General features: G+C 47.3%; 1 protein-coding gene across 1 annotated transcript in view; it reads right to left on the bottom strand.

Annotated features, from left to right (window-relative positions):
• LOC146062976 (putative cation-transporting ATPase 13A4) overlaps nucleotides 1-11,927 on the bottom strand; it is a 121,008-nt gene extending 109,081 nt beyond the window's left edge. The window contains 3 exon segments of the mRNA XM_083174986.1: nucleotides 9,609-10,439; nucleotides 10,542-10,637; nucleotides 11,022-11,927. Coding sequence (XP_083031112.1) covers nucleotides 9,609-10,439; nucleotides 10,542-10,637; nucleotides 11,022-11,927 — 1,833 coding nt within the window.
• Between the last annotated feature and the right edge of the window lie 2,254 nt (nucleotides 11,928-14,181).

The following is a 14,181-nucleotide window of genomic DNA, read 5'->3' as shown; positions in this document are numbered from 1 at the left end:
CTGGACCTGTATATCTATATAATAAGTTGAAGAATCTGTGTGCGTGTGTGGGTGTCCGGCGCATTGCGGACACACCGTGGCACTCAGAGACACCAAATTCAGCAACAAGATACCTCTGGACCCGGTGGTGTGCACCTCGAAGCCGTTTTTGGGAAATTTCACTTAGAAATTTAAAAAACACCAAGTTGTAATTTACCTTCATTGATGTTCTGGGGAAAAGATCGATGATCTGGGAAACCGTTTGCAAAGGAACAACTCCACACCTGATTTCATTGCTGTCATTGAGTATGAATGACACATTCTAACATTATGGTGAAGGCTTTTAACAATTAGGAAATAATTGAGGATATACATAGACCACACAACACACACACATAGTACACGCACACACACACACACACACAGTACACCACATACGCACACATAGCACACAACACACACATTTATACGTAGAGCACCTCACACACTTACACATTGGACAGATACACACACACACACACACACACACACAACACACCACATGCAGTACAATACAAATCCATACATACTACAACACACACCCAAAAACAGTAGAACACAAACACACAGAACACACACACTTAAACATTGCCAGGATACGCAAAGCACACTACACACACATATATACGTAGCACACATCACAAACTTACACATTCGGCAGATACACACAACACTCACAGTACAACACACACCCACATTCACTACAACACACACCCAAAAACAGTACAATACACAAAACACACACTTAAACATTGCACAGATACACACAGCACACTACACACACACAGATTTATACATAGCACACCTTACGCACTTACACATACGGCAGATACACACAACACACACACATAACATACCTCTAATAGCACAACACACACCCACATTCACCACACACACCCAAAAAACAGTACGACACACACAAAACACACTTAAACATTGCACAGATACACAAAGACACAACAAACACATACTGTATACACGTAGCACACCTCACACACTTACGCATTGGACAGATACATACAATACAACACACACAACCACATACACTACAACACACACACAAAAACAGTACAACACACACAAGCACACAGAACACATAAAAAATAATTTGCCGTTTATTTAACCGTCTGTACCGGCAAATAAAAACTGTACCTAATGTACCGTTTCTACTTTGTTCCCCATATCCATCTCTCCAGTCCTCCAGCCTGTCACTGCGCTCCCCGGCCAGTTGCACTGAGAAATCTTTGTCCTGGCCAATGCACCCATTGATCAATACAAAGTGGGTACACTGCACTCACCCTGTTAGTCAGTTGGATATCAGGCACAGCTCTGCCTTAAGGGTTTCTCAGACTCTTTAGGTTCATAGATAATGTTTGGTCGATGGGCATGAGCGCTGCATGCATTTGTTTGAATGTTATGAGTGTAAGGAGTTGAAGAATAAGACTGAGATGAAGATTTGTCACGTTATAGTGTACAATTTACTCAATAAATCGTGAAAAAAATATGTGTACATAGAAGTACAGTACAATCAAGAAATGAAAGTAGGATTAAAAAATGAATTCTGATTCAAACTGATAATTATTTGGATGGCGGTGGGTTGCGAAACAAATCTATAGGTGGAGGGGGTATGGATATTGTTGGCATAATTGGTGTTTGGTACACCTACAGGGGGTCCCCAGTTGATGAGAAATTCTCACTACAGTGTCACTGTAGGGGGATTTCCAATTGGGGTTCAGGTGGTCTTTTAGGGACCCCTTTACAATCCCGTTGGTCTCTTCTCCTGGAGCCTACAGTCTCCCTCAGTGATTGACTATCATTAAGGGAGACTGTAAGCTCAAGGAGAAAAGACCTACAGGATTGTAAAGGGTCCCAAAAGACCACCTGGACCCCAGTTGGGAATCCCCCTATGGTGACACTGTGACCGTGACACTGTAGTGAAAATCCCATCAATTGAGGGCCCCCTGTAGGTGTAACAAACACCAATTATGCCCACAATATCCATACCCTCACCTATAGATTTGTTTCACAACCCAACCCATCCAAACAATTATCAGTTTGAATCAGAACTTATTTTTTAATCCTACTTTCATTTCTTGATTGTACTTCTATGTACACTTAAATTTTTTCACGATTTATTGAGTAAATTGTACACTTTGTAACATGGCAATTCTTTTTCTCAGTCTTATTCTTCAACTTCTTAAACTCCAAACCTTATCAATGCATCCATTGATGATTGTGATGGCTGGATCAGTGGATTGGCCCGGTGGGTGTAGGGAAGAATTTGGCCCATTGCACCCATTCCCAGTGGTACATTACAGTGGTGCGGATAGTGTGCATCGCGTCATGACATCATTTGGCTAGGCCCGCGGACCTGCTCCCACACTCAGGGGCTGCCCCACTGTTTGGTATCAATGCAAACACATTTTAACATTATGGTGGAATCTATAACAAATTACAATCTTAGGTCTTTGTCACAGCATACTGTAAGATGACATTTTTCAGCAATTTTGGAAATAAAGAAACCCCAAGGTTTTCCCGGGCAACGCCGGGCGGGTCAGCTAGTATATAAAAAAACAGTCAGTGTTAAAAAGACAGTCACAAAAAATACGGTACTTATGTAGTATCTGGGCTGCCGATTTTGTGATTGTATGCCTTACCTTAAGGCATACAATCAGATGCGATGCGATGCGATTCGATGCGATTTTGCATAGGATTCAATGTTAAGAAGGTCCTGTTCATTTCCCCACTATCCAAGTGGGCATAGAGTTGATTTTATATAGCGTGGCGAGCGCAGCGAGCCACCGAGCCCGAAGCGTGGCGAGCGAAGCGAGCCCCGCGAGGGGACGCATATTTCTTAAAAAGTATTCTGTGTCCCCTCGCGGGGCTCGCTACGCTCGCCACGCTTCGGGCTCGGTGGCTCGCTACGCTCGCCACAGGTTTATATCCAACTCTATGCCCACTTGGATAGTGGGGAAAGGAAAAGGACCCCTTTTTCCCATTGAATTCTATGTTAAAATGGACTCAGACCATTTTAACATTGAATCCTATGGAAAAATCTTGACCATCGCATCGCATACGATTTGGTCGCATGCGATGCGATGCGATGCGATCCGATCCGATTTCTAAATCGGACGCCCAGATACTACATAAGTACCAAAAATACAAATAATAGGTACCGAAAGGTTACCAATAAATAACAATATTTTACTAAAAAGTCAATAAACAATATGTATACATATACACACAAAAGGCATTATAAATTTAAAAAAACGTAACAAATTTTAAAAATATATGTATATATAGCAAGTTTTTAAAAAGAAGGAACTCTCTAGCTAATGAACGGGGTAATTTCATATCCCTCGTTCAAACCAGTCGGACTTAGTGTATTCAGTTTTAAAATCCACTGGGTTTCTCTCTTCAAAAGGAACTTATCAATGTCACCTCCTCTAGTTCCCTGTTTAACCAGTTCAATCCCCTTAAAGGTGAGACTTGAAGGATCACTCTTGTGATGTTCCTTGAAATGTCGGGGAACACTATGATTAGTGATCCCGTGCTTTATGTTACGGATATGTTCCAGGAATACGCACTTTCAGATTTCTTTTTGTCTTCCCGACATATCCTAGACCACATCCACATTTACCTTCAAATGGCTATAATTAACATCTATTAGAGGAACCTTATCCATAAATTTACATGTTTTGCAACCATTACTACTGCCCTTTAGAGAAAGGAATGTACTACTTGTAGTTTTAGCATTAGTTTTTTCAAGCTGACTTTTTGCTACAATAGATTTTATTGTTTTAGCTCTTCTGTACACTATTTTCGGTTTTGCTGGGATACAATCTTTGAGGACCGGGTCTAGTTGCAAAACATTCCAATGTTTATCAAATATACGCTTCAGCTCACGGGGCCTTATTCTGATCGGTGCGGCCCGATCAGAATATGCGGCCGCGACCGTGCAGGCGAATCCCCGCCTTCCATACGGATCGCCACCTGCCGTCCGTACGCGGATATGTGGCGATCCGCATGAAATTGGACGGGGATACGCCTCCTCCGTCTTGGGAGCAGCCCCTGCATTCGATGGTCGCCGAACATCGAATGCAGGGCCGCACGCTCCACCAGGTCCCGCCACACAAGACCACACGGACACTTGTCCGTGTGAAATCATGTATGGGGGCGGGCAGCTGACATCCGGCGATGTCAGATGCCCGCCCCGTACCCACGCGTCACGGCCTCATTACCATGCATACGCCCCGCGTTTGCATGGGAACGCCCATGAAACGCGGGGCGTATGCATAGGGTAATGAGGCTAAGTAGCCCCTCACGCCCCTCTACGCCCCCTGTGCGGCGTATAAAGAATCCGTGCGGCGAAATCGCCTGCACATGCGCAGAGTGACCTCTGCACATGCGCAGACGATCAACATCGGCGGTCCGTCCGCATGCGGGAATATCCGCACCGATCAGAATAAGGCCCACGGTCCCTGCTATTATATTGTGTGATAAACATTACATTCTTATCACCATTGGCTGTTTGTTCAAAGGGTACATTATCCTTATATTTTAAAAGGTTATTTCTATCCAGACACCTTGCCCGATTTAGGGCCCCATCGATTATTCTGGCTGGATAACCTTTTTCTTTGAACCGGTTAATATATATGTTAGCCTGTGTCTCGAATACTATATCATCTGAGCAATTTCTCCTCAAACGGAGAAATTGCGAAAAAGGTATGTTGTCCTTCCAAGGACCAAAATGGCTACTAGTATAATCAAGGTAGCTATTTGCATCAAATTTTTTAAAAAAAGTTGATGTCTCTATGCCAGGTACTTCAGGGAAATTTTTAACACTTAGCATGACATCAAGAAATTCAATATTGACACTCTGTAGATTATATGTAAAACAAAGATTATATCGATTATCATTTAAATGAGACATAAACTCGATAAATGATGGTTCATCATTATTCCAGATGACAATCACGTCATCGATATATCTTTTGATTAAGACAACATTATCAAGAAAACCATCGATAAAATTTTCTTTCTCCCATTCACCCATATAAATATTTGCGAGGTTTGTAGAAGCAAGCAGCGGCACTCAGTCGGGAATTTTTCAAAGTGTATTAAATCAACACAAATACAATCCAACATTTTGGGGATTATTCGCCCCTTTGTCAAGGTGAAGGTGATACAAAAACATGTGTACAGTGCTTAACTTATAAAGGGTGAGATAGACCACGTCCACCAGCGTCCACCAATCGGCGTCGGAGGATCGTGAGCCGGAAGTGCTTGGGACAGAAGTCAATCTCCGTCATGGTGTATGAGTATCCGGTATATATATATATATATATACACTCTGGAGGACAAAAACAGCACCCGGGGTGCCTTGCTGGCACAATAAATAGTAACAGTTCTTTGTCAGATCAACAAAGTAAGTCGGCAGTCCACGGATTTAGAACAAAATATATACACACTGTCCCTCCACTTGCACGCCCTACTCAGCATCCCACATCCTGATGAAATGGCCATGAAACGTTGATGATGCTGGAGCACTTTGTAATGCATTATATTTTGCATTGAATACATATTTTGTTCTAAATCCATGGAGTGCCGACTTACTTTGTTGATCTGACAAAGAACTGTTACTATATATTACATGCTTGATCGCAGCATTTCTCGGCCAGGGGGATTCCCTCAATCGCGCTAGCAGCACAGGCGGGCAGCATCAAGGAGGCAGTGGGGAACATGCGGTAATGAGCCAATGGGAATCAGATGAGCTGGCGGCCCAATAGTAAAGTAGTCACCGGACGAGGCGTGCAGTGCCCTGTTCGGTTGCACTGCTCGTATAGCACTAGTGTGTATCAGGGCATACAATTATTATTGGTGTGCTTTGAGCAATTAAAGCATACTTGCCTACCTTTAGAGTCTCCTCTATTCACGGCTCCTTGGGGAGGGGGGTAGTACTAAATTATGTAATTTGCGTTATCTTAGCCCTTCCCCCTCCCAAAAGAGCCGTGAATCCCAGCATTTGACTGGCAGAGTGAGGGGGAGCGGGGGGAAGGGGGCTACATTCTGGGGGCTTGCCTACCTTTCTGGCCGGGAGAAGGACCTGATTTTTGATACCCTCTCGGCCATTTCTGGAGGGTAGAATAAATGGCCTCTATGTTCTAGGACACTGTTCACAATAAGATTTACTCCCATCTCTGGTACATAATATACATCTCAGATTTCTGTTCCAGCCATTCAGGGAGGGTAGGTAAGATCTGTAGCTTTAAGAAATGTGTACACACCAGGATGGAATTTAGTAATGTTTATGCTTTGTAGATTCACTTTGGAAGTAGCCGATGTAGAGTTGGATGCAATTACAAATATAAATTATTTCCCCAAAATGTTGCGTTTTGTGCAATATACAGAACTGTAGTCTTCTTAAAATGTATGTGATTGTGTCTATAAGATAAAATAATAGTAGAGAGGGATAATGCTTTTAGATCTGGTAACTTGACCATCTTTAGGGCTGCTCATTTAAAATTAAAATTAAAAGGGATTGCTAGGGCAAAAAAGGCCTATACTGTAAAACTAGGGAACACATTTTCCCAGGAAAATGATGGCAAGAGTTTATGGAAAGGCATCCAAAATGTCACAAACAATAAAATGGACAAAAATTCCCTGCCTCACGATCGTGACTCCTCATTAGGGGACACTTTAAATACTTTCTATGCCCGTTTTGACCAACCAATTGTGTCACAATACCTTCCGGTAGGAAACTCAGAGGATGAAAGCCCTCTTCTGCTCATATCCTATATGTAGATTATAGTTCGGCCTTTAACACAGTAATTCCAACATTGTTAGTTGGTAAACTTTCCAACATTGGGTTGAGGGAGTGTATGTGTAGATGGATTCTTGATTTTTTGTCAAATAGGCCCCAGGCTGTTAGGATAAAAGACCAGGTATCTGGTGAACTGATGGTCAGTAATAGTCAAAAAAGGGGAAGGGGAATTGGAAAGTCTGCACTGGTTGGTGCTATAGCACCTAATGGGGCCCCAAGTGAGACAATATCCTTTAATTTATGTGTAATCTCTGTGGGGGTGCAGCCAAAGACAATGGGTTATGAGCAAAAAAGGTAAAAAAGAGAAAAGATTGTCTTCTTTTTTTGGCGCACAGAAGAAAAGATAAGGTATTTTAATTGTTTATCGTAGTGTTTATTTAAAATTTAGCTTTTAATTGGTCTGTTTTAAAAACTGCTTTTACTGTGAAATATTAGTGCAGTGAAAATTAATTAAAATTGGTATCAGTGTGTCTTTTTTATCTTTTGGTTTAATTCTTATTCAGAGACGTGTGTTGAGATTTCTTTTATTTTTATTCAGATACTTTAACCCCTTCCTGACACAGCCAGTTTTTGCCTTCCTGACAGAGCCCTTTTTTTCAAATCTGACATGTATCACTTAAGTGGGGATAACTTTTTTTTGCTTTTACTTATCCCAGTGATTTTTAGATTGTTTTCTCGTGACACATTGTACTTCAAATTAGTGGTAAATTTGGGTCGATACAGTCTGTGTTTTTTTGTGAAAAATACCAAAATGTCGTAAAAAAATGGAAAATTTAGCAATTTGCAAAATGTTAAATTTTCTGCTTGTGAGACAAATAATTGTGATACGCCGCCAGTGGGGGTAGACAAATACCTTGAGTCGCTGGATACTCTTGGTTCCACACCGGTTCTTCGCCGTGTCGGCCGCAGAGAACACACCACCCTAGGAACTCAAGCAAGGCGCTCAGCAGTACAACTACTTACGTTTTATTTAGTGCAAAGTGTGAATAATACAATTATCATGTACTTTAACAGCTGTAAACGGCCTGGGACAGCTTAACACTACAAAGCTCGACTTGCGCCCGCCTAGCAGGTTTCCTTTCTTCGACTTTATATAAAAAAATCTTACATTCAAGTGCGCCGCGGTCTTTCCGCGTCTTTGGAAGTGGGAGCACTCAACCCGCGGACCATCAACTGGGTCGGGGAAAATAGTGCCCTCACTTGGCGATACTGGCAACTCTATGTGGGCCTAGCCACCTATTCACATATGCTAACAATCTAACATAGATAATGCATACCAAACGCAGGAACAAATAACGTACAATAGGACAATCAAATATATCTTTATCAATATTAATCCAGAGTAAGTCCCCCCTGAGAACACACTTCAAGATGCTGTCCCTGAGTAAAAAAGGTGAATGCTGGATAGTTTAAATGAATTAAACAATAACTCCTTGCCTCCTGGATTCTGGCCACAAGATGGCCGTGTTCCCTAGATCAAGTCAATGTAATAGCAGCACTGTTCCAATAGGTAGGGCTTTTCCAAAGGAGATCCTCTGAGGTGAAGGGGGTGAGTCCCCTGCTTAGATGGGACCAACGTGAGTCCCCACGGGGCTGCAGGTGCTCAGGGGCTAACCTCACCCTGTTCAGGTGCCCCTAGGTGTCTAATACTCCTGGGGCTCCACTGCGCTGGTAGCCCTACCCCCACTGGGGCTTCCTAGTGGGGTGCTGACATCTATAAGGTAGTCACTGGCCAGTTAAGGGGCTAGAGGTTTCCTGGGTAGGTAAGCAGGGGGTGGTGCCCGTGTAGGGGTGTTGTGTTGGTGGCAGGGAGTGGGCACTGGGAGGCAGGCCTGGGGCTAACCACATGACATGCGATACCTGGCGTCAGGAGCAAGGTGCAGGCTCCTGCCCGTCGTGGTGGGGTCCTCCTGGCATCTTGACGGCTGGTGCTGGGCCCCTCTTCTGCAGGAGGGCATGCTAGTGTGGGCGCTGCGACTGCAGCGTTGCCACACTCAACTGCGCCTCTCCTGACACGCTGCACTCCGCGTCTGCTTCTCTCTTCAGGTTGGGGGATTCTCCCCTCTTCAGCCCCCTAAGTGCGTGGCCGGCGCGGCTGACAAGCAGGGAGGTCAGCGGGGGTTACAAGCCTCTCCGCGCTCCCTCCTGTGTGCGGCAGTCTCTCCCGGCGTCTGGCTGGGGGTCAGCGGGGGTCGCGCGCTTCATGCGCCGCGCCACTGCTCCCGGCGTGTGTCTGGGGATCAGCGGGGGTCACCCTGACATCACCGCTCCGCCGCTCAGTCTCCCCCTGCGGCTTGCGGTCTTCTCCCCACGCTCTGTTTCCCCCTCCTCCGCCATCCTCTCCTTTTCGCGCCCGCTCTCACTCCGCCTCCCAGCCTTCTTCCCATTGGCTCCTGCCTCCTGTCCCTCAAACCGAGGGCTCCTTTTCGCGCCCTCCGCTGCCCCTGTCATTAACCCCTTGAGTGCTGCGTCGGGGTTTCTTCTGCGCTGCGGTTGCCTAGCAACCCAGCGTACACTGCGGGTGCCACATATCCACCCACTTAAAGGATGCTCGTCCTCGGGCATCGAACTAGGTAACAGAATGTCCCAGAGGAAAGTCTCTTGGGTTTGGCCCAAATATTCACTGTCCTCGAAAAGGGGCCACATACGCAAGTCACATTTACAGTTCTTAACACAATATATACAGTGCACATCATTACGCCAGACATTATGTACAGCACGCCTATTCCCTGTACCGCAGGGGTAGCACGCCTTGCGTGCTCCTAACTGAACGCCTCGCTCCAGTCCCAGGGGGTGCGATCCCAACGGCCTCAGGAGCAGGTTCAGTGATCCTCGGACTGGTCTGCGGCGGTATATTCGGAAGGAGTGGCATGGACCAACCGACATTCGGCCTCAGTTCCCACGGGTCCTGGGGCCACCTTGTGACGGGATCTTCCTTTTCGGGGTTCTCTTCACTATTCGGTCTGGAATCCGCTGGAGTTTGGCTCAGATACGGCTTGCTCTGACTTTGATGGATCCGCTGGGAGTGGGTGCCAACGCGCTGGGTGATACCGTAGGCTGCTGCTGTATCCCGTGGTTTTTCTGCTACCACGTAGGGGTCCGCTTCCAGCTTACGCTTGCGACGATTGTTTCTTTTGAACACCGTACCAACAGGTATGCGATCAGCGTGGGCATTCTGGTCAGGATGAATCTTCTGGCGGTCTCTACTTTGCGTCAACTTTTGGTCGCCCAAGGCTCTTGTGTTAGTCAATCTGGGCTGATGTTCTTGCACCCAGGGTGCACATGGTTCCCAGCGGGACGGTACTGGATTGGTGAAAGTGGGTGTCTCTATCTTCTCTCTGTTATCCTCCACCTCCCCCTCTGGGTGTAGAGGCAAGCGGGAGGGGGCGTCGGCGTTACTGTGGCAGCGCCCACTTCGGCACCGGTGGTAGCGCCTGCGGGCACGATGCCTGTCTGAATCAAACCGGCTTCCTCTTACTGGTACCCCACCTGGGCCCGTCACGTCTATCGCTTGAGCACCCTTTTCTCCTTCTACCACATCGAATTCCACCGTCTCGCCATCTTCGACACCGTGTAGAAACTTCTGCGGGTGGTTTCTCTTTATGGCCGTCCGGTGGACAAAAACATCATCTTTTGTGTCATTTCGGTTAATGAAGCCATATCCCCTTCGGCCGTTAAACCACTTGACAGTTCCTCATACCCGTGTGGCCAGTGCTTTCTTCACCACCTGACTCCTCTGGACGCAGATGATGTGCTGCAGGGTTACCTCCTCAGCCTGATCTTGGTCATCCAGTTCCTGCTTTAGGGCCGAAATCAGCTCTTCAGGGTAATTTCTTAGGATGTTCATACCCAGGATGATGGGGGAAACCTTTCCTTCTCCACAGGTGATCACCAAATACCCCTGTTTGGGTAAGTGCGCCCGTCCGATCTTCAGGTCGGCCTCCCAGTACCCGTTGCAGGTGACCTCTCGGCCGTTGGCAGCGACCACTTTCACCTGCGTGGGGGGCGGTCTAAATGGTACTTCTTTTCCCCAGTATTTTTGGAGGGTGGGTAGTTGTATCATGGATACTTGCGACCCGGTGTCTATCATGGCCACTGTCTCTATCCCATTGATCAGCACTTTGATTCTCGGGCATTGTCCTACGTACTGGGCCCACCATTCCTCCGTGTCTGGGTCTACTCCCGGTGTTCCGAGTCGCTGGCGTATTTCCCCCTGCATATCTGCCATGCTGACGGTGAGGTTCTCAATCTGCTTTTGTAGAACCTTGAACTGGTCGTCCGGTACGTTCTGTGCGGCCCATATGGCTGTGTCTCTGTTCTTCTTTGCCCCATCTGGGCTGGTAGGGAAGGCTCTCCGTGAGTACGGCTGTTCGTAAAACCCTAGTAATTCAGGGTACTCCTCTTCTGCTTCATCCTGTGTCCCGACCACTCCAATGGCGGCGTCCTTGAAGTCGGCGAAGGTCGCACCCGACATCTGCCTTCGCAACAGCCTCAGTGGTGCCCGTATGCTCTCTCGCCCGGCTCCTTCGATCAGCTGAACTATTAGTGTCTCATCCACATTCCTCATTTCTTCTGGGTCGAGGGCTTGTATCGCCTTACTCATTTCTAGTAGGCTGAGAGCATAGTCCCTCAACGTCTCGCCCGCTCGTTGTTTTCTTCCATAAAACTTCAATTTTAGTTCTGGGAGGCTTCGCGTCTCGAAGGTGGCGGATAGCTTCTTTAGTATCTGTGCTACCGTCGTCTTGTGTTCGGGTGCCCATGACCTCACTTCACGGAGGGCAGATCCGGTCAGTTGTCCTATTAGGATCTGAATCTTCTGTTGTTCCTGCAGGGTATACAGTAGGCATGTTGACTCCATTCCCCTCTTGAACTCCGCAAATGTGGTTCCCGGTGCCTTCTTTTTGTCTCCACTGTAGCTGGGCAACCATGATGCCCCGAAGTAGTAAGGGAGCGTGATTTGGGTGGTTGGAGCAGCAGCGGCTTGTCCTTGTTGTTCATCCCCGGGTGCTGGTATCTCTCTGCCTTGCGCTGGCGCAGCTGGTTGCGCCGGTGCTTGTACCGCCGGTTGTGCAGCTTGTTGCTCCATCTTCCCTGCTTGGTTGTCCTCTCAGCCGACTCGCATCCTGTTCGGTTTGACGCCAATTGTGATACGCCGCCAGTGGGGGTAGACAAATACCTTGAGTCGCTGGATACTCTTGGTTCCACACCGGTTCTTCGCCGTGTCGGCCGCAGAGAACACACCACCCTAGGAACTCAAGCAAGGCGCTCAGCAGTACAACTACTTACGTTTTATTTAGTGCAAAGTGTGAATAATACAATTATCATGTACTTTAACAGCTGTAAACGGCCTGGGACAGCTTAACACTACAAAACTCGACTTGCGCCCGCCTAGCAGGTTTCCTTTCTTCGACTTTATATAAAAAAATCTTACATTCAAGTGCGCCGCGGTCTTTCCGCGTCTTTGGAAGTGGGAGCACTCAACCCGCGGACCATCAACTGGGTCGGGGAAAATAGTGCCCTCACTTGGCGATACTGGCAACTCTATGTGGGCCTAGCCACCTATTCACATATGCTAACAATCTAACATAGATAATGCATACCAAACGCAGGAACAAATAACGTACAATAGGACAATCAAATATATCTTTATCAATATTAATCCAGAGTAAGTCCCCCCTGAGAACACACTTCAAGATGCTGTCCCTGAGTAAAAAAGGTGAATGCTGGATAGTTTAAATGAATTAAACAATAACTCCTTGCCTCCTGGATTCTGGCCACAAGATGGCCGTGTTCCCTAGATCAAGTCAATGTAATAGCAGCACTGTTCCAATAGGTAGGGCTTTTCCAAAGGAGATCCTCTGAGGTGAAGGGGGTGAGTCCCCTGCTTAGATGGGACCAACGTGAGTCCCCACGGGGCTGCAGGTGCTCAGGGGCTAACCTCACCCTGTTCAGGTGCCCCTAGGTGTCTAATACTCCTGGGGCTCCACTGCGCTGGTAGCCCTACCCCCACTGGGGCTTCCTAGAGGGGTGCTGACATCTATAAGGTAGTCACTGGCCAGTTAAGGGGCTAGAGGTTTCCTGGGTAGGTAAGCAGGGGGTGGTGCCCGTGTAGGGGTGTTGTGTTGGTGGCAGGGAGTGGGCACTGGGAGGCAGGCCTGGGGCTAACCACATGACATGCGATACCTGGCGTCAGGAGCAAGGTGCAGGCTCCTGCCCGTCGCGGTGGGGTCCTCCTGGCATCTTGACGGCTGGTGCTGGGCCCCTCTTCTGCAGGAGGGCATGCTAGTGTGGGTGCTGCGACTGCAGCGTTGCCACACTCAACTGCGCCTCTCCTGACACGCTGCACTCCGCGTCTGCTTTTCTCTTCAGGTTGGGGGATTCTCCCCTCTTCAGCCCCCTAAGTGCGTGGCCGGCGCGGCTGACAAGCAGGGAGGTCAGCGGGGGTTACAAGCCTCTCCGCGCTCCCTCCTGTGTGCGGCAGTCTCTCCCGGCGTCTGGCTGGGGGTCAGCGGGGGTCGCGCGCTTCATGCGCCGCGCCACTGCTCCCGGCGTGTGTCTGGGGATCAGCGGGGGTCACCCTGACATCACCGCTCCGCCGCTCAGTCTCCCCCTGCGGCTTGCGGTCTTCTCCCCACGCTCTGTTTCCCCCTCCTCCGCCGTCCTCTCCTTTTCGCGCCCGCTCTCACTCCGCCTCCCAGCCTTCTTCCCATTGGCTCCTGCCTCCTGTCCCTCAAACCGAGGGCTCCTTTTCGCGCCCTCCGCTGCCCCTGTCATTAACCCCTTGAGTGCTGCGTCGGGGTTTCTTCTGCGCTGCGGTTGCCTAGCAACCCAGCGTACACTGCGGGTGCCACATAATCATACCACTCAAAATAGTTAATAACTAACATAGACCATATGTCTACTTTATGTTTCCATCATTATTTCAACTTCCTTTTAATTTTTTTGGACACTAGGAGGCTTACAATATGAATAGCAAATTCTCAAATTTTCAAGAAAATTTCAAACAAAGATTTTATTAAGGAACCAGTTCAGTTCTGATGTGACTTTGAGGGACTTGTATGTGAGACACCCCCATAAATGATGCCATTTCAAAAACTGCACCCCTCACAGTATTCAAAACAGCATTTTGGAAGTTTGTTAACCCTTTAGGTGTTTCACAGGAATTAAAACAAAGTGTAGGTGAAATTTCAAAATTTCATTTTTTTTGCAGATTTGCAATTTGAATACATTTTTCTAAGGAACACAGTAGATTTTACTAGAGAAATGTGACTAAAAATTGATTCCCCCAATTCTTTTGTTTTCATAAATATCCTATATGTGGCCCTAGTGTGCACGTTGAC

This window comes from Crinia signifera, chromosome 3 (genome assembly GCF_055691185.1).
Source record: "Crinia signifera chromosome 3, ASM5569118v1, whole genome shotgun sequence".
Lineage (NCBI taxonomy): Eukaryota > Metazoa > Chordata > Amphibia > Anura > Myobatrachidae > Crinia > Crinia signifera.
This window is presented reverse-complemented; position numbering and strand designations above follow the sequence as displayed.